The sequence below is a fragment of the Oncorhynchus mykiss genome, chromosome 25 (genome assembly GCF_057628025.1).
Source record: "Oncorhynchus mykiss isolate SJ-2025 chromosome 25, ASM5762802v1, whole genome shotgun sequence".
Classification (NCBI taxonomy): Eukaryota; Metazoa; Chordata; class Actinopteri; order Salmoniformes; family Salmonidae; genus Oncorhynchus; species Oncorhynchus mykiss.
The window spans coordinates 64,497,765-64,516,067 of NC_143046.1; the positions used below are offsets into that span (position 1 = coordinate 64,497,765).

Consider the following 18,303-nt stretch of genomic DNA (forward strand, 5'->3'; position numbering starts at 1 on the left):
GTTCTGCTATACTATACAGTGCTACTGTTCTGCTATACTATACAGTCCTACTGTTCTGCTCTAGCTACACTATACAGTACTACTGTTCTGCTATACTATACAGTCCTACTGTTCTGCTCTAGCTACACTATACAGTACTACTGTTCTGCTATACTATACAGTCCTACTGTTCTGCTCTAGCTACACTATACAGTGCTACTGTTCTGCTATACTATACAGTGCTACTGTTCTGCTATACTATACAGTCCTACTGTTCTGCTCTAGCTACACTATACAGTACTACTGTTCTGCTATACTATACAGTCCTACTGTTCTGCTCTAGCTACACTATACAGTACTACTGTTCTGCTATACTATACAGTCCTACTGTTCTGCTCTAGCTACACTATACAGTGCTACTGTTCTGCTATACTATACAGTGCTACTGTTCTGCTATACTATACAGTGCTACTGTTCTGCTATACTATACAGTACTACTGTTCTACTCTAGCTATACTACACAGTGCTACTATTCTGCTATACTATACAGTGCTACTATTCTACTCTAGCTATACTACACAGGTCTACTGTTCTGCTATACTATACAGTGCTACTATTCTACTCTAGCTATAAATCAAATCAAATCAAATAAAATAAAATAAAATCACATTTATTTATATAGCCCTTCGTACATCAGCTGATATCTCAAAGTGCTGTACAGAAACCCAGCCTAAAACCCCAAACAGCAAGCAATGCAGGTGTAGAAGCACGGTGGCTAGGAAAAACTCCCTAGAAAGGCCAAAACCTAGGAAGAAACCTAGAGAGGAACCAGGCTATGTGGGTTCTATACTACACAGTGTTACTGTTCTGCTATACTACACAGTGCTACTGTTCTGCTATACTATACAGTGCTACTATTCTACTTTAGCTATACTACACAGTGCTTCTGTTCTGCTATACTATACAGTACTACTGTTCTGCTATACAATACAGTACTACTGTTCTGCTATACTATACAGTGCTACTATTCTACCCTAGCTATACTACACAGTGCTTCTGCTATACTATACAGTACTACTGTTCTGCTATACTATACAGTGCTACTGTTCTGCTCTAGCTATACTACACAGTGCTTCTGTTCTGCTATACTATACAGTGCTACTGTTCTGCTATACTATAAAGTGCTGCTGTTCTGCTATACTATACAGTGCTACTATTCGACTCTAGCTATACTACACAGTGCTATTTTTCTGCTCTAGCTATACTATACAGTGCTACTGTTCTGCTATACTATACAGTGCTACTGTTCTGCTCTAGCTATACTATACAGTGCTACTGTTCTGCTATACTATACAGTCCTACTATTCTACTACACAGTGCTTATGTTCTGCTATACTATACAGTGGTACTGTTCTACTCTAGCTATACTACAGTGTTTCTGTTCTATTATACTATACAGTGCTACTGTTCTGCTCTAGCTACAATACACAGTGCTTCTGTTCTGCTATACTATACAGTACTACTGTTCTGCTATACTATACAGTGCTACTATTCTACTCTAGCTGTACTATACAGTGCTTCTGTTCTGCTATACTATACAGTGCTACTATTCTACTCTAGCTATACTATACAGTGCTACTGTTCTACTCTAGCTATACTATACAGTGCTACCGCTCTAATATACTACACAGTACTACTGTTCTGCTATACTATACAGTGCTACTGTTCTACTCTAGGTATACTATGCAGTGCTACTATTCTACTCTAGCTATGCTATACAGTGCTACTGTTCTACTCTAGCTATACTATACAGTGCTACCGCTCTAATATACTACACAGTACTACTGTTCTGCTATACTATACAGTGCTACTGTTCTACTCTAGCTATACTATACAGTGCTACCGCTCTAATATACTACACAGTACTACTGTTCTGCTATACTATACAGTACTACTGTTCTGCTCTAGCTATACTATACAGTGCTACTGTTCTGCTATACTATACAGCCCTACTATTCTACTACACAGTGCTTATGTTATGCTATACTATACAGTACTACTGTTCTGCTATACTATTCAGTACTACTGTTCTGCTATACTATACAGTGCTACTATTCTACCCTAGCTATACTACACAGTGCTTGTGTTCTGCTATACTATACAGTACTACTGTTCTGCTATACTATTCAGTACTGCTGTTCTGCTATACTATACAGTGCTACTATTCTACCCTAGCTATACTATACAGTGCTACTGTTCTACTCTAGCTATACTATACAGTGCTACCGCTCTAATATACTACACAGTACTACTGTTCTGCTATACTATACAGTGGTACTGTTCTACTCTAGCTATACTACAGTGTTTCTGTTCTATTATACTATACAGTGCTACTGTTCTGCTCTAGCTACAATACACAGTGCTTCTGTTCTGCTATACTATGCAGTACTACTGTTCTGCTATACTATACAGTGCTACTATTCTACTCTAGCTGTACTATACAGTGCTTCTGTTCTGCTATACTATACAGTGCTACTATTCTACTCTAGCTATACTATACAGTGCTACTGTTCTACTCTAGCTATACTATACAGTGCTACCGCTCTAATATACTACACAGTACTACTGTTCTGCTATACTATACAGTGCTACTGTTCTACTCTAGGTATACTATGCAGTGCTACTATTCTACTCTAGCTGTAGTATACAGTGCTACCGCTCTAATATACTACACAGCACTACTGTTCTGCTATACTATACAGTGCTACTGTTCTACTCTAGCTATACTATACAGTGCTACCGCTCTAATATACTACACAGTACTACTGTTCTGCTATACTATACAGTACTACTGTTCTGCTATACTATACAGTGCTCCTGTTCTGCTATACTATACAGTGCTACTATTATACTCTAGCTATACTATACAGTGCTACTGTTCTACTCTAGCTATACTATACAGTGCTACTATTCTGCTCTAGCTATACTATACAGTGCTACTGTTCTGCTATTCTATACAATGCTATTATACTCTTGCTATACTATACCGTGCTACTGTTCTACTCTAGCTATACTATACAGTGCTACTGTTCTACTCTAGCTATACTATACAGTGCTACTGTTCTGCTATACTATACAATGCTATTATACTCTAGCTATACTATACAGTGCTACTATTCTACTCTAGCTATACTACACAGTGCTACTGTTCTGCTATACTATACAGTGCTACTGTTCTGCTATACTATGCAGTGCTACTGTTCTGCTCTAGCTATACTACACAGTGCTTCTGTTCTGCTATACTATACAGTGCTACTGTTCTGCTCTAGCTACCAAACTGTTTGCTACTCTGCCAAGGACTTATATAATCTAATTTATACGCACAGGTGTGTTTCCACACTTCATCCCCCTCGGTGGAGGCCAGGCAGGCAGGGAATACTGTGGACCTGCAGGTGTTGATTGACAGGGCTGTGATGTGACAATGTATAAATCAGAGCGTGTGAACTGAGCAGCTGTCAGACAGACAGTGAGAATGAAAGAGAGTGGGGAGCAAAAAGAACAGGGCCTGTGTTTGTTAGGTCACATGGTGCTGAGAGGTCGTCTCATGGCTAATCTTAGCGTGTCAGGTGTGATAAATTACTAATACTAGAGATAATAATATAATAAGTCACGGCTCAACACTCAAGGTGAGCAGGAACGACCCTCTTCTGACGGCACTCCATCGAACAGGCTGAAGCCATGCATTAGAAACAGTGCAGTCTCTCTCAATCCCTCTCTCCCTCTCCAACACTCTCCTGTCTTTCACCCACTCACAGTGGTGCCTAGTGACCTACTTCTACTTTACTAAACAAAAATCTATAAACTCATTATTCTAATATAAAGACTCATGTGCTTGGTTAACTAGAAACTCCATCATCTCTGTGCTGGAAGCAGGCTTTGTAAATCATAATTTCCTGTCTGTCCTGCATAGTTTAGCCCTGCTCCCCTTGCTCTCTGTCGACCGTTGGTTGGTTGGCAGTCTGGGCCCTGTCCTACAGAGGCAGGGTGAACATGACATACAGTAGTGAGACATGGAGACTGGAGAGCTCTCTCTCAACATGAAGCACACCAACTAGAGGCTAAACAGCCACTGTAATTACAGATGCCAGCAATCAAATAGGCCAAATGTCAGTTTGTGTACAGCTAAGATCCACCCCCCTCCCTCTAACACTAGAGACAGGTAGATTCAACATACTCCCTGAAGAGGAAAGATTGTGTGCATTGTGTGATCTTGGGGAAATAGAAAGTGAAGTCCATTTTGTGTTTTCTTGCCCTCTGTATGATGACTTGAGACATGTTCTGTTTGGTGCTCACCCTGAAGGGTTCTGGCTACAGAATGGACACGGGCTGGAATTCATTTTCCAAAAGGGAGTTTTTGACTTTATTCTCAAAGCCTGGGGGAGAAGGAGAAGTGTATTGTTTGTGTAATGTGTGTCACGACTTCCGCCGAAGTCGGTTCCTCTCCTTGTTCAGGCAGCACTCATCGTCGGGGGGATTGTGCGATAAATCTCCTGGTATACGCCGCACTTCCCAGGAGTCACGTGTATCCCCTGTCACAGAGACGAGGAGACGGTGGCTATGGAAACATATGTCACTGAATCCCTGCATGAGGGGTACATTCGGTCCTCTACTTCACCCGCCTCCTCAAGTTTATTTTTTGTGAAGAAGAAGGAGGGAGGTCTGCGCCCGTGTATTGACTATAGAGGCCTGAACCAGATCACGGTGAGGTATAGTTACCCTCTACCGCTCATAGCCACAGCGATTGAGTCAATGCACAGGGCGCGCTTCTTCACCAAACTAGATCTCAGGAGAGTTTACAACCTGGTGCGTATCCGGGAGGGAGATGAGCGGAAGACGTTTTTCAGTACCACCTCAGGGGACTATGAGTACCTCGTCATGCCGTACGGGTTGATGAATGCGCCATCAGTCTTCCAAGCCTTTCTAGACAAGATTTTCAGGGACCTGCACGGACAGGGTGTAGTGGTGTATATTGATGACATTCTGATATACTCCGCTACACGCTCCAAGCATGTGTCCCTGGTGTGCAGGGTGCTTGGTCGCCTGATGGAGCATGACATGTATGTCAAGGCTGAGAAATGCCTGTTCTTCCAACAGTCCGTGTTCTTCCTAGGGTACCGCATTTCCACCTCAGGGGTGGAGATGGAGAGTGACCGCATTGCAGCCGTGTATTTGGCCGACTCCCACCACGGTAAAGGAGGTGCAGCGGTTCTTAGGGTTTGCCAACTACTACCGGAGGTTTATCAGGGGTTTTGGTCAGGTAGCAGCTCCCATTACTTCACTGCTGAAGGGGGGCCCGGTACGTTTGCAGTGGTCGGCTGAGGAGGACAGGGCTTTTGGTCACCTGAGGGCTCTGTTTACCTCGGCTCCCGTGCTGGCCCATCCGGATCCCTCTTTGGCGTTCGTAGTGGAGGTGGACGCGTCCGAGGCTGGGATAGGAGCTGTGCTCTCTCAGAGCTCAGGTACGCCACCGAAGCTCCGCCGCTGTGCCTTCTTCTCGAAGAAGCTCAGCCCGGCGGAGCAAAACTATGACGTGGGGGATCGGGAGCTGTTGGCTGTCGTCAAGGCCTTGAAGGTGAAGAGACATTGGCTTGAGGGGGTAGACACCCTTTTCTCATCTGGACTGACCACTGCAATCTGGAGTACATCCGGGCAGCGAGGAGACTGAACCCTCGTCAGGCAAGGTGGGCCATGTTTTTCACCAGTTTTGTTTTCACCCTGTCCTACAGACCAGGCTCCCAGAACGTGAAGGCAGACGCACTGTCCCGGCTGTATGACACAGAGGAGCGGCCCATGGTTCATACTTCCGTCCTCCACTCCAGTGTCCCGTTGGGCGTCTGTACGTCCCGTCTGCTGTCCGTGACCGGTTGATCTATTGGGCCCACATGTCACCCTCCTCTGGTCATCCTGGTATTGGTCGGACAGTGCGCTGTTTGAGCGGGAGGTACTGGTGGCCTACCTTGTCTAAGATGTGAGGGTTTATGTTTCCTTCTGCTCAGTGTGTGCCCAGTGTAAGGCTCCTAGGCACCTGCCCAGAGGGAAGCTACACCCCTTAACCGTTCCACAATGGCCGTGGTCGCACCTGTCGGTGGATTTCCTTACCAATCTCCCCCTCACAGGGTAACACCACGATCCTGGTCGTTGTGGATCAGTTCTCTAAATCCTGCTGTCTCCTCCCTCTGCCCGGTCTCCCTACAGACTGTGCAGGCCTTGTTTGCGCACGTCTTCCGGCACTACAGGGTTCCTGAGGATACAGTGTCCGATCGAGGTCCCCAGCTCACGTCGAGGTTCTGGAAGGTGTTCATGGAACGTCTGGGGGTCTCGATCACCCCGAGAGTAATGGGCAGGTGGAGAGAGTAAACCAGGATGTGGGCAGGTTTCTGCGGTCTTATTGCCAGGACCGGCCGGGGGAGTGGGCGGTGTTCGTGCCCTGGGCCGAGATGGCACAGAACTCGCTCCTCCACTCCACCACCCCCCCACAAACCTCTCCCCCTTCCAGTGCGTACTGGGGTACCAGCCGGTTCTGGCGCCTTGGCATCAGAGTCAGACCGAGGCTCCTGCGGTGGACACCTGGTTCAGGCGCGCGGAGGAGACATGGGAAGCTGCTCGTGTTCACCTTCAGCGGGCCGTGCTGCGCCAGAAAGTCAGCGCAGACCGTCACCGCAGTGAGGCCCCGATGTTCGCACCGGGGGACCGGGTCTGGCTCTCGACCCGAAACCTGCCCCTCCGCCTGCCCTGCCGGAAGCTGGGCCCGCGGTTTATGGGGCCATTTAAAGTCCTGAGGAGAGCGAATGAGGTTTGTTACAGGTTACAGCTTCCACCCGATTACCGTATTAACCCCTCGTTCCAATTTGCATACCGCCCAAACAGATCCACAGATGATGCCATCTCTATTGCACTCCACACTGCACTTTCCCACCTGGACAAAAGGAACACTTATGTGAGAATGCTATTCATTGACTACAGCTCAGAGTTCAACACCATAGTACACCCAAAGCTCATCACTAAGCTAAGGATCCTGGGACTAAACACCTCCCTCTGCAACTGGATCCTGGACTTCCTGACAGGCCGCCCCCAGGTGGTGAGGGTAGGTAGCAACACATCTGCCACGCTTATCCTCAACACTGGAGCTCCCCAGGGCTGTGTGCTCAGTCCCCTCCTGTACTCCCTGTTCACCCACGACTGCAAGGCCTGGCATGACTCCAACACCATCATTAAGTTTGCAGACGACACAACAGTGGTAGAAGTAGGCCTGATCAACGACGAGACAGCCTATAGGGAGGAAGTGAGAGACCTGGCCGGATGGTGCCAGAATAACAACCTATCCCTCAACGTAACCAAGACTAAGGAGATGATTGTGGACTTCAGGAAAAGGAGGACTGAGCATGCCCCCATTCTCATCGACGGGGCTGTAGTGGAGCAGGTTGAGAGCGTCAAGTTCCTTGGTGTCCACATCAACAATAAACTAGAATGGTCCAAACACACCAAGACAGTCGTGAAGAGGGCACGACAAAGCCTATTCCCCCTCAGGAAACTAAAAAGATTTGGCATGGGTCCTGAGATCCTCAAAAGGTTCTACAGCAGCAACATCGAGAGCATCACTGCACTGGTTGCATCACTGGTATGGCAATTGCTCAGCCTCTGACCGCAAGGCACTACAGAGGGTAGTGTGAACGACATGACTGGGGCTGAGCAGCCTGTCATCCAGGACCTCTACACCAGGCAAATAAAAGACCCCAGCCAACCCTGTCATAGACTGTTCTCTCTACTATTGCATGGCAAGCGGTACCGGAGTGCCAAGTCTAGGAAAAAAAGATTCTCAACAGTTTGTACATACTACCTCAATTGGGCCGACCAACCAGTGCTCCCGCATATTGGCTAACCGGGCTATCTGCATTGTTTCCCACGCGCCAACCCCTCTTTTACGCTACTGCTACTCTCTGTTCATCATATATGCATAGTCACTTTAACCATATCTACATGTACATACTACCTCAATCAGCCTGACTAACCGGTGTCTGTATGTAGCCTCGTGTCACGTTCGTCATAAGGAGTAGACCAAGATGCAGCGTGGTATGTTTCCATCCTTTTTTTTTAATAGAACATTTCAAAGAACAAAACAACAAAGCGAACAAACGAAACGTGAAGCTAATAATAATGCTCACAGGCAAATACATAGACATAGTCAAGATCCCACAAATTACAATGGGGAAATAGCTACCTAAATATGATCCCCAAATCAAAGACAACGATAAACAGCTGCCTCAGATTGTGAACCATACCAGGCCAACAGAGATATACAATTCCCCTAGATAACCCACCCTTAATCACACCCCGACCTAACCAACATAGAGAAGAAACAGCTCTCTATGGTCAGGGCGTGACACCTTGCTACCTTTATAGCCTCGCTACTGTATATAGCCTGTTTTTTTACTGTTGTTTTATTTCTTTACCTACCTATTGTTCACCCAATACCTTTTTCCACTATTAGTTAGAGCCTGTAAGTAAGCATTTCACTGTAAGGTCTACCTGTTGTATTCAGCGCACGTGACAAATAAACTTTGATTTGATTTGATATGGTGTCTAATAAGCCTGGGCTGGGTACCAATTGATGTACGACACAAAACAATTATAAATCAAATAGGTTTTCAACCGATAACATAAACCTAAAATGACATGGATATGACTACGATGCAGTGAATGTGCAGGTAAGGTTGTTCTCAAGAGCTCCTACAGTGACTTATTAAGAAAAATCAGTTCCACAGTAGAAAGGGGCCTTTGTGCAGTACTATCTCTCTGGCTGTGACGCAGCTTAGACAGGCAGCGTGAGAGCAGAGCACAACCCCTCCTACCCACACACACTTGGCACAATCTATTTCATTATCTGAATAGAGCTGGCCCTTGTCCTCAGTGAGAAGGGCAATGTTGCATGCCCGGCATTTTGTGTTGGACGCTAGGAGAGGGAAGTAAAGACAGATGTCAACTGACTGACTGACTCCCGGGCTGGAGTGATCAGTTTCATATGACCTGGGGCTTGATTGGTTTATGTCATTAAGGTATTATTTACGGTCTTTCAGATTTTGTAAGGGACATTCACTGATACTCAGGCTCTATGTGTGTCCGTTGCTGCTGCCTCTGGCATTCTTGAAAGTAATTTAAAAATTGGATTTAGGATGGGGGCGAGATTGAATGTTTCTTGAACAAACCTCCCCTGCAATGAGAGGAGCTTAAAGAATGCAGATAATCAGAGCAGAAATGTCAAATGTACCATGATTCTTAAATATTCACGATTTGGAAATCCATAAACAATCATTAAGTGTAAAACATAGAGAGCATTTAGAAACAGAGTATTTAGAAAGGCAATAGGTTTCTACATTGAACTTTCATTTATACTCTCTCCCCAATGTACAGTTTCCTTCTTCAAATTTAACATTGATGATTTGCTCGTCACACAGACAACGGAGATGACAGCGATTGCATCTAAATGAGGATATTATTGGCAGGCCGAACTATGAAGGCAGCCTTCATTCTGACCCAGATAGTAGCTCTTCCAGCCCCTCTGTTGTCAATTTGTTCTTGTTAACATTTCAAGTGTAAAGAATTATTGAACATGGACAAAGGATGGTTCGGAACCCACTGAAGTCCTGCCAAATGAACAATGAGACTGTTCTCACATCTCTATCAAAGGGGAGGTTTAGAAGGAACAATTTGCAACATGGTTCATGCAATGCAATACTAGCCAGTCTTCATGTTCTATGCCTGTAGATGAAACTGTATCTTGTTCACTTAGTCCGCAAAGGCCAAGAAGAGTTATTTACAGAACTCATATCGATTCATCATGAGCCTCAACAGCACACAAACAGGCTAATAGGGACAAAACATTCTACTGCTTTGAATTCTTATCAACATCATATTTCTCCTATTGTTTTAAAAGAAGAAGCCAATTTTGACCTTTAAAGGTACAATATGCAGAAATCGCTTCACCCTTTTCTGGATGAAAAACTTCAAATAGTTTGCCTAATTTCAGTTTATGTGACAAAACAAGCAGTAATTTTGTGGAGAATCTTTGTACAATCTAAAACTCTGTGGAATAACTTTTCCATAACCAAAAATATTGTATTTTCAGCTGTTTGAAGCTGCTGTGCAAAACCGAAAATAAAAGATGCAAAAACAAAACTTAAGAACGAGAAGCATAAAAAGAGTACATATGGAACAGATCTACCGCTTCTTAGACAGATGACAGTGAATTTGGTCAGGTTGCCTAAAAAGTGACATATTGCAGCTTTAAGGAAAAATAAGGTTTCTGTCTGTTTGAATCTAGTCTCTGTAGTCTTGCATTCTGGGAAGGTTCACAAGATTAATAAAAAATGGATGAGGGGCAGACTTAAGCCAGCTCAGAGGGAAATTGTGTGGTGGCTAGGTGGCTGTGTGTGTGTGTGTGTGTGTGTGTGTGTGTGTGTGTGTGTGTGTGTGTGTGTGTGTGTGTGTGTGTGTGTGTGTGTGTGTGTGTGTGTGTGTGTGTGTGTGTGTTTGTGAGAGAGAGAGAATGGGGGGACATTACTGCGATGAGAATTGATTCAGATTAGATTATTCCCACATGAGTAACACTATCTATCCGCCTGCATACACCAGCCTCCCTCCAGCCATGACTATACTAGGCTGAACATTGGTCCTCTATTCTGTGTCTCTTACCACAAATATTTTTGACAGCATAGGAGTAACACTGCTTACTGGTCCAGAATACATCACTAAGAAAGGCTTCTTAACTATTCTTCACAGTCTATAAACAAATTAAGTGGACAGTAAAAAAGCTAACTGCGGGAAATTGCTGTTGAAAAGAGAGAGAGAGAGTACGAGCAACATTGGTGAGGTCATCAATGCAGTTACAATGTAGTTACAGGTTAATGTAATAATGATGTAACTGCTCTAATTGAAGCACTAGGCAAAAACTTGTTTCATGACCTCTGTATCTTCCCTTACCCAATTTGGACTGATGGAATGCAGCCAAACACTAAGCCAGGGTCACGCTATTGCACTCTTACCCTGATCAAAGGATTGGAGGTCAAATGGCACTACCAGACATCCTGGTTATACACTGAGTGTACAAAACATTAGGAACACCTTCCTAATATTGAGCTGCACCCCCTTTAGCCCTTAGAACAGCCTCAATTTATTGGGGCATGGACTCTACAAGGTGTCGAAAGCGTTTCACAGGCATGCTGGCCCATGTTGACTCCAATGCTTCCCACAGTTGTGTCAAGTTGTCTGGATGTCCTTTGGGTGGTGGACCATTCTTGACACACACGGGAAACAGTTAAGCGTGAAAAACCCAGCAGTGTTGCAGTTCTGGACACACTCAAACCGGTGCGCCTGGCACCTACCACCATACCCCGTTCAAAGGCACTTAAATATTTTGTCTTGTACATTCAACCAATGAATGGCACACATACACAATCCATGTCTCAATTCTCTCAAGGCTTAAAAACCCTTAATCTACTCTTATTGAAGTGTATTTAACAGGTGACATCAATAAGGTGTAGAGCTTTCACCTGGATTCACCTGGTCAGTCTATGTCATGGAAAGAGCAGGTGTTCCTAATGTTTTGTACACTCAGTGTACAATGTAAGAGCAGTCAACTCTGTGCTGTAGTGACATATGGGATGCAATGGCTAACAGTCAATGTCACATTATTTAACGACCCAAGGCTTGTCAATGTAACCATGAGATACAGTTTATTAGGGCAAGATTAAGAGACTGTCAGGCAATTCTGAAGTTCTGCTGCACTTCTGCTTCTTAAGCCACATCCCAAATCCTAATTATTTTTTCTGCAACCCATACGCCTGTTGAGGGTGAGTCTTTGTCAGCTGGCAGCCTGTGAACTCAGTAGGGAGTGGTTTAGGAGGAGGTGCAGAGCACTAAGAGAACAAATTGGCAATGCTTCAGTTCACATTGTTTTCATGACAGCGGTAGTGGATTTGAACTGCATGTCAACCCAGAGCCTTTGATCTGGAACCCCATCCAACCACTCCTGCCCCCGGAGATTCAATGGTTAAGAGAGGCTCATCAGCATGGGATAGAAATCAAATCAGTCTCAGGCTCTGTTCTCTCTCTCTCTCTCTCTCTCTCTCACTCGCTCTCTCTCTCTCTCTGTCTGTTGGGCAGCTTTTCATACTGAGTCACATGCCAAGGACAAAGCAAGCACATCAGGCCAGTCACAACCAAAACAGGATGATCAGAAACATTTTAGACAGATTGTCAAGTGATGACTGTGACAGCTAGCACTGGAACACTGTTTACTCTGTCTCCTAGAGGGAAATACAGAGAGCAAATAGCTTTCAGTGCGAAAACTCCCACAGTGTTAAGTAAAAACAGTTATTGCTGTTTGACCGCTGTAACAGACCATTTCCAAAACATCCCCAGGCTGTATGGGCTGGATGAAAAACTGCAGATATAAAGCTCAGGTGCTGTAGTCTACACATCAATCATTCTATAATCTCTCTTACAGCTAAGTAAACATAACAGCCGTTCCATTCCAGTGTTGTACTGAAGCCAGATCAAGGACAAACTCTGAGAGACACGTCACACAGAGGAGTGAAGCATTGATGTCAACGTTAGTGTCAAGACGGGACAGGAAAGAATGGGAGGTGGGAGGATTGTTGTGATTTTTAATAACAGTAACTCACCTGTTGCCGTAGAGAGGCTGGTGGAATTCCATTTGGAAGTCGCTGGTAGTCTGCTGAGGTTCAGGTCCAGCCGTGTGATGGTCCGCTTGTTGCCATTCTTATCTATGACCTCCGTGGTGACTTTGGGCGCTTCTTTGGATCCAGTCCGGGGGCTGTCACTGTCCGTCCCCTGGCAAACATCCTCGTCAGAAAGGAGCAGGATGCGATGGTTGAGCTGGGGGCTGGGGAGCTTGGACAATAGAGGGGACAGCACTGGGGACATGCTCTGCAGACTGTTGGTGGCAGGGTATGAGGTGTTGAACACCCCACACAGAGAGGGTGAACAGGGACTCTTACTGTGGGATTTGGTAGAGGAGGCCTCAGTAGGGTGTGAGAGAGGTAGCCTTAGCCCCTCTGCAGGTTTGGTCCCTACCGTATCCCTAATGTCCCCGTTTAGACTCCTCCATTCCCCAAACTCCTGCTGACAGCTGCTGGTCCTCGGCTGAGGTGCAACTGATTCAGCCTCTGGATAGAACTCTTTGGATCTGTTTGGGCTCATATGGCTAGCACGTTGAACTGTGGCCTCATTTTCCTGCACCTTGACCACCACCCTAACCCCTGTGTCCCTCCTGTTGATCTCATCATAGAGCTGGTGGGCTGACTTGTCCTCAGACCGCATGGGACGAATGTTGTTCCCACTCAGCATATACTCCCGTTCGATATGATCCTGAACGTTTTCCAATAAACTACAGGAAGAAGCTTCATAGCCCAAGCAGAGTTCACTGTCATACTCAGACATGTCAGTACAGTCCAGGTTTGGCTCAGAGGCTCGAGAGTCGTCCTCCATGAAGTCCCAGCCCTCCCTGGCAATATGGAAGTGCTCCTCCACAGGGAGGATGGGGTTGCTGGCCACAGCTCGGAGAGATGCTAGGGTCCCAGGAACTCTCTGCTCCTCCACCACTGGGACAAGGTTGGATTGATTCTGGGTCTGTGCCAAGGACTGGACAGATAAAGACTCAACTGCAGTGCTCCCTAGCCCTACTTTCTTCTTCATCTTGCTATGCAGGAACTCTTCTGCACTGTCTAACTTCTTCACACCCAGCTTCTTCAGCTTTCTGCCCCGTGAGGAGGCTCTCTTGTGCTCCGGGGACAAGGAGAGAGCATGTTGAGCATTACTACTGAGGACCTGTCCTGAGAAGCTCCCACAACCCTCCCTGTGACCCTGGAGCTTCCCATCCTGATTACCCATCCTGACTTTGTTGGCGCAGTCTCCGCACAGAGATAAGAGATCCGTCAGCAACTGGTGGTGCTCCGTGGCCAGCCAGCAGAGCTCAGCAACAGCTTCCTTTGTTGCCTGGTAGGAGTTGAGGAGTTCGGCTGCGGACTCATAAGACTGGCCTCTTTGTTTGGCTGCCGTGGGATCCACCTCTCCCTGGTCTTGGTCATTACTGGGCTGGTCCCACAGAGGGGCGTGGCTCTTGTATGTAAACACTGGGGCCCTCCCCTTGGGGAGATAGAGGCTGATACTGCATAGCTCGCGGACGGGCTCATAGAGACGCAGGACAGTATGCCTGTCCTCCATTATGGGCGCCATGCTAATCGCTTAAGCACTTTAATTAAATGGACTGCTGTCCCCTGACGGTGGTGTGTTGGGAGATGGACTGCAGAGGAAGAGTCTGAGGAGCTCGGTGTTAATCACCTGGCTGATCGAACTCCTGTCAAATAAAAATAGGCTTTCATTGAAACAAACAGTCACAAATATGTCTGAGTAAATGTAAAGCATGTCAATAACTACGCAGTAACAGCTGTCAATCAATTTTAAGTCATGATACAAAATGAATGTGTCTTGTTAGACATTTCAAATTGAAAGTTGTCTTTTATCTTTAAACTAACACCAACACAATAGTCTAATATTAGCATCAATGGTCCCTCGAGACAAAGGGCAGAAAGAAGAATGTTTTAAAAGTCCTAAAGGTCCAGTGTTCACAGAGTAAACATTGCTTTGTTATTGAGTGAATACAACATAAAGGTAGAACAAAAGGACAAAAAGAAAGAACAACATCTTTAAGGCTTTGCTATTCCATTGAAAATAGCAGGTGCACATTTGGAAATGCTTAGCACAACAGAAGTCTGTGCTTTTGACAAATAAGCAACAAAAGCCAGACCATTTTAATGACACAAAAAATCTTTGGCATTATATCAAGTAATACATCTTAGTTTCATTATTTAATGCACTCCACTGCCTCAGTCCTGAATGTAACCTTGAATAGAGATGTACTTAATTTACATTTAGGCTAAGCATTTGCACAGATGAGGTGTTTGTGAGATACATCTCCATATCATATATATATATATATATATATAGTATACTCTACATTATGCCCCTACAGCAAACTCATGGATGATTGTCTTTAACTGGTGTAACACATATCATTCTGATATCCACCGTACTGTACATTAGACCAGATCATAGCATGGGGCTATGCATTATATAAGCTGCTGGTCAAATAAGCGGGCTCAGTTACGAGTACAAAACAGTCAGGATCTAGTAAATTAACATCGTAGAAATTCGTCACTGGTGGACAGCAGATCTATTCATTATGTATTGTATACCAACGCAATCCTAGTCTCGCGGGGCCATCCTTCAAATCTAATGTAATCATAATCTACCAACAAAAATGGCACAAAAATATTTGACTGATACCTAGAAAGACAGACGTTTCTAATCACTGCATTAGTCAATTGTTGAAGTCTTCATCATCATCATCGTCATCATTATCATCATCAAAACAAACTATAATGTTTATTTGAAGCACTGACAACCCTACTAAAAGGCATTCCATCAACATTTCACAAGCTGCGTCAAGGATGTCCCACAAGGTGAAGAGAGGAGTCATAGGCATATGCAATATGTTAGTACCACATGATTATATAAAAAATTGATAATTTCCCCTCTACATAAATGTATCTGTACTGTACATCACTAAGCACAACTGCTTACGTAGGATTTCACCTTGTAGCAGCAAGCCATTTAATAAATGCGTCTCTATCCTGTTTCACAAACTATACACAATATTTATCGTCAAAATAAACTATTCCATTCTGCGTTACGTTATTAGATTCCATACCCGAGGTAAAACTGTATGGCAATAAGTTGAGCGTCTCCTCTAAATGTTCTCCAATAGGAAGCATTCCAGTGTCCTAATTCAATAGTCAAAAGCATGGAGATATCCAACGCACCTTCCGCAGATGTATGCTTTAGCAAATAAACTGCGATTTCCCAATTTTAGCTCCATGTCAAATATTTTCTCCACATCTTCTCTTCTCAATGGAGCCAGCGACCACTGCAGCCAGCGGATAGCAGAGTTTATCCTTCTTGACAGACACGCGTTTGGGCCAATTGGAGAGCTCAGCGTTTCTTTGACGCTCTCTTATTTTTGGACCCTAGCACACTGAATCGGAGCTGCAGCAGTTCTCAGGTAGCCTGACGTCTCACACTGAATTATTCCAATAGTGTGCAACTGCAGCCTGCAATTCGGGCGTTCCTGCATGTGGGCATTCCTGCATGGCCCTCCGCGAGCATCCCATTGCTTCCTTCATGAAGGGCGTTGAATAAGTTTGGGTAACGATTAGATGTCATGCAAATGTTTATGGTTATTGTCATAATTGTTTTTTGTGTTGAAAAACGTTTTCAGCTTGTAATGCATCTTTGAATATTAGCTATAACATAACTAATGAAGACAAAACAGCTTTGGTAACATCCCTGTCTCAAAAATGAATGGTTATGACCGCTTTAACTTTTGGAAATTAAGCTTCTCCTCCGACCATACCTCTCTGCTGATGAAATGATTACCAACTTTACACACTTCCTCTAAAAATTAAAAACTGCTACTGGGTAAACTATATCTACTTGAATATAAAGTTGAATCCCTCCTCCTAAAATGAATGCATTTAGCCAATTATGTTTTGTTTTAGTTCACTGTTATTGTCCATACTTGCGATAATTGCGCAAGCCCTAACAGCATTGCAATCTGCTTAGTTTGGGTCCTGAATGCTTATTGGCTGAATTAGTGTTTCATGTTATATTTATGTTGGTAACCAGTTTATGATAGCAATAAGGTGCCTCTGGGGGTTGTGGTACACAACCAATATACCACACCCCCCCAGGCATTGTTGCTTAACTATATACCTGGTGTATTATGGTAGGCCTACCTCTAAATTAGACTATACTTCAATGTGTGTAAGATAGTGGACCTTACTGCCTGGTCAGGGTGGTGCAGTACAAACCATCAGGAGTCAGGCAGGATTCAGGTGCAAATGGTGTGATTTATTTACAGGTGCAGAAGGTGAATAAAAAGTAGATCCAAAATAATTGCAATTAGCCTGGGGATGAGTTCATAGCCTTACAAAATATAATAAATAAGAAACAATAATCTAAATGGCCAATATTCAGAAGCTACAACTGGTGAACACATAATACTGTAAAGTATACGCTAGGATTCGGGAAGCAGGTGCAGAAGGTGAGTTTAATAATGAGACTAAGTCAATAAACAAAACAGGAAAGGAAAGGCAAAGGGGGATACCTAGTCAGCTGTACAACTGAATGTCTTCAACTGTAATCTGTCTCCCGCATTTAACCCAACCCCTCTGAATCAGAAAGATGCAGGGGGCTGCCTTAATCGACATCCACGTCTTCGGCACCCGGGGAACAGTGGGTTAACTGCCTTGCTCAGGGGAGAATGACAGATTTTTACCTTGTCAGCTTAGGGATTTGATCCAGCAACCTTTCGGTTACTGGCCCATCGCTCTAACCAGGAGAACAAAACATTACTGAGTGCCAAATAAATGGGAAGTATCAAGGTAATAATGATGTCCAGGTGTGCATAACGATGGGGAGCAGGTGTGCGTAATGTGGGTTGCCAGGACCATTGGTTAGTAGATTGGCTATGTTGAGTCCCGGAGAAATGGAACAGGAGTAGGCGTGACAGTATCCCCCCCCCCCCCCCCCTCCCCCCCCTGACTTGTCTAGTTAAATAAAGGTTATGTACAACCATTTTAACAACCATTTACATCTAGCTACTTGGTCATCTTCAGTTGAAGTCAGAAGTTAACATACACTTAGGTTGGAGTCAAACTGTTTTTTCAACCACTCCACAAATTTCGTGTTAACAAACTATAGCTTTGGCAAGTCAGTTAGGACATCTACTTTGTGCATGACAAGTCAATTTTCCAACAATTGTTTACAGATGAATTAACTCACTTATAATTAATTGTATCACAATTCCAGTGGGTCAGAAGTTTATATACACTAAGTTGACTGGGCCTTTAAACAGCTTGGAAAATTCCAGAAAATTATGTAATGGCTTTAGAAGCTTCTGGTAGGCTAATTGACATCATTTGAGTCAACTGGAGGTGTACCTCAGTGACCCTTTGATTGACATCATGGGAAAATCAAAAGAAATCAGGCAAGAACTTTGTAGACCTCCACAAGTCTGGTTCATGCTTGGGAGCAATTTCCAAATGCCCGAAGGTACCACGTGCATCTGTAAAAACAATAGTACGCAAGTATAAACACCATTGGACCACGCAGCCATCATACCGCTCA

General features: G+C 44.5%; 1 protein-coding gene across 1 annotated transcript in view; it reads right to left on the reverse strand.

The window, feature by feature from the left end:
• LOC110505502 (formin) overlaps window positions 1–14,413 on the reverse strand; it is a 116,496-nt gene extending 102,083 nt beyond the window's left edge. Inside the window, exon 1 of the mRNA XM_036962244.2 lies at window positions 12,720–14,413. Within this exon, the coding sequence (XP_036818139.2) occupies window positions 12,720–14,292 (1,573 nt within the window). The 5' untranslated portion in view covers window positions 14,293–14,413. The remainder of the gene's footprint in view (window positions 1–12,719) is intronic.
• Between the last annotated feature and the right edge of the window lie 3,890 nt (window positions 14,414–18,303).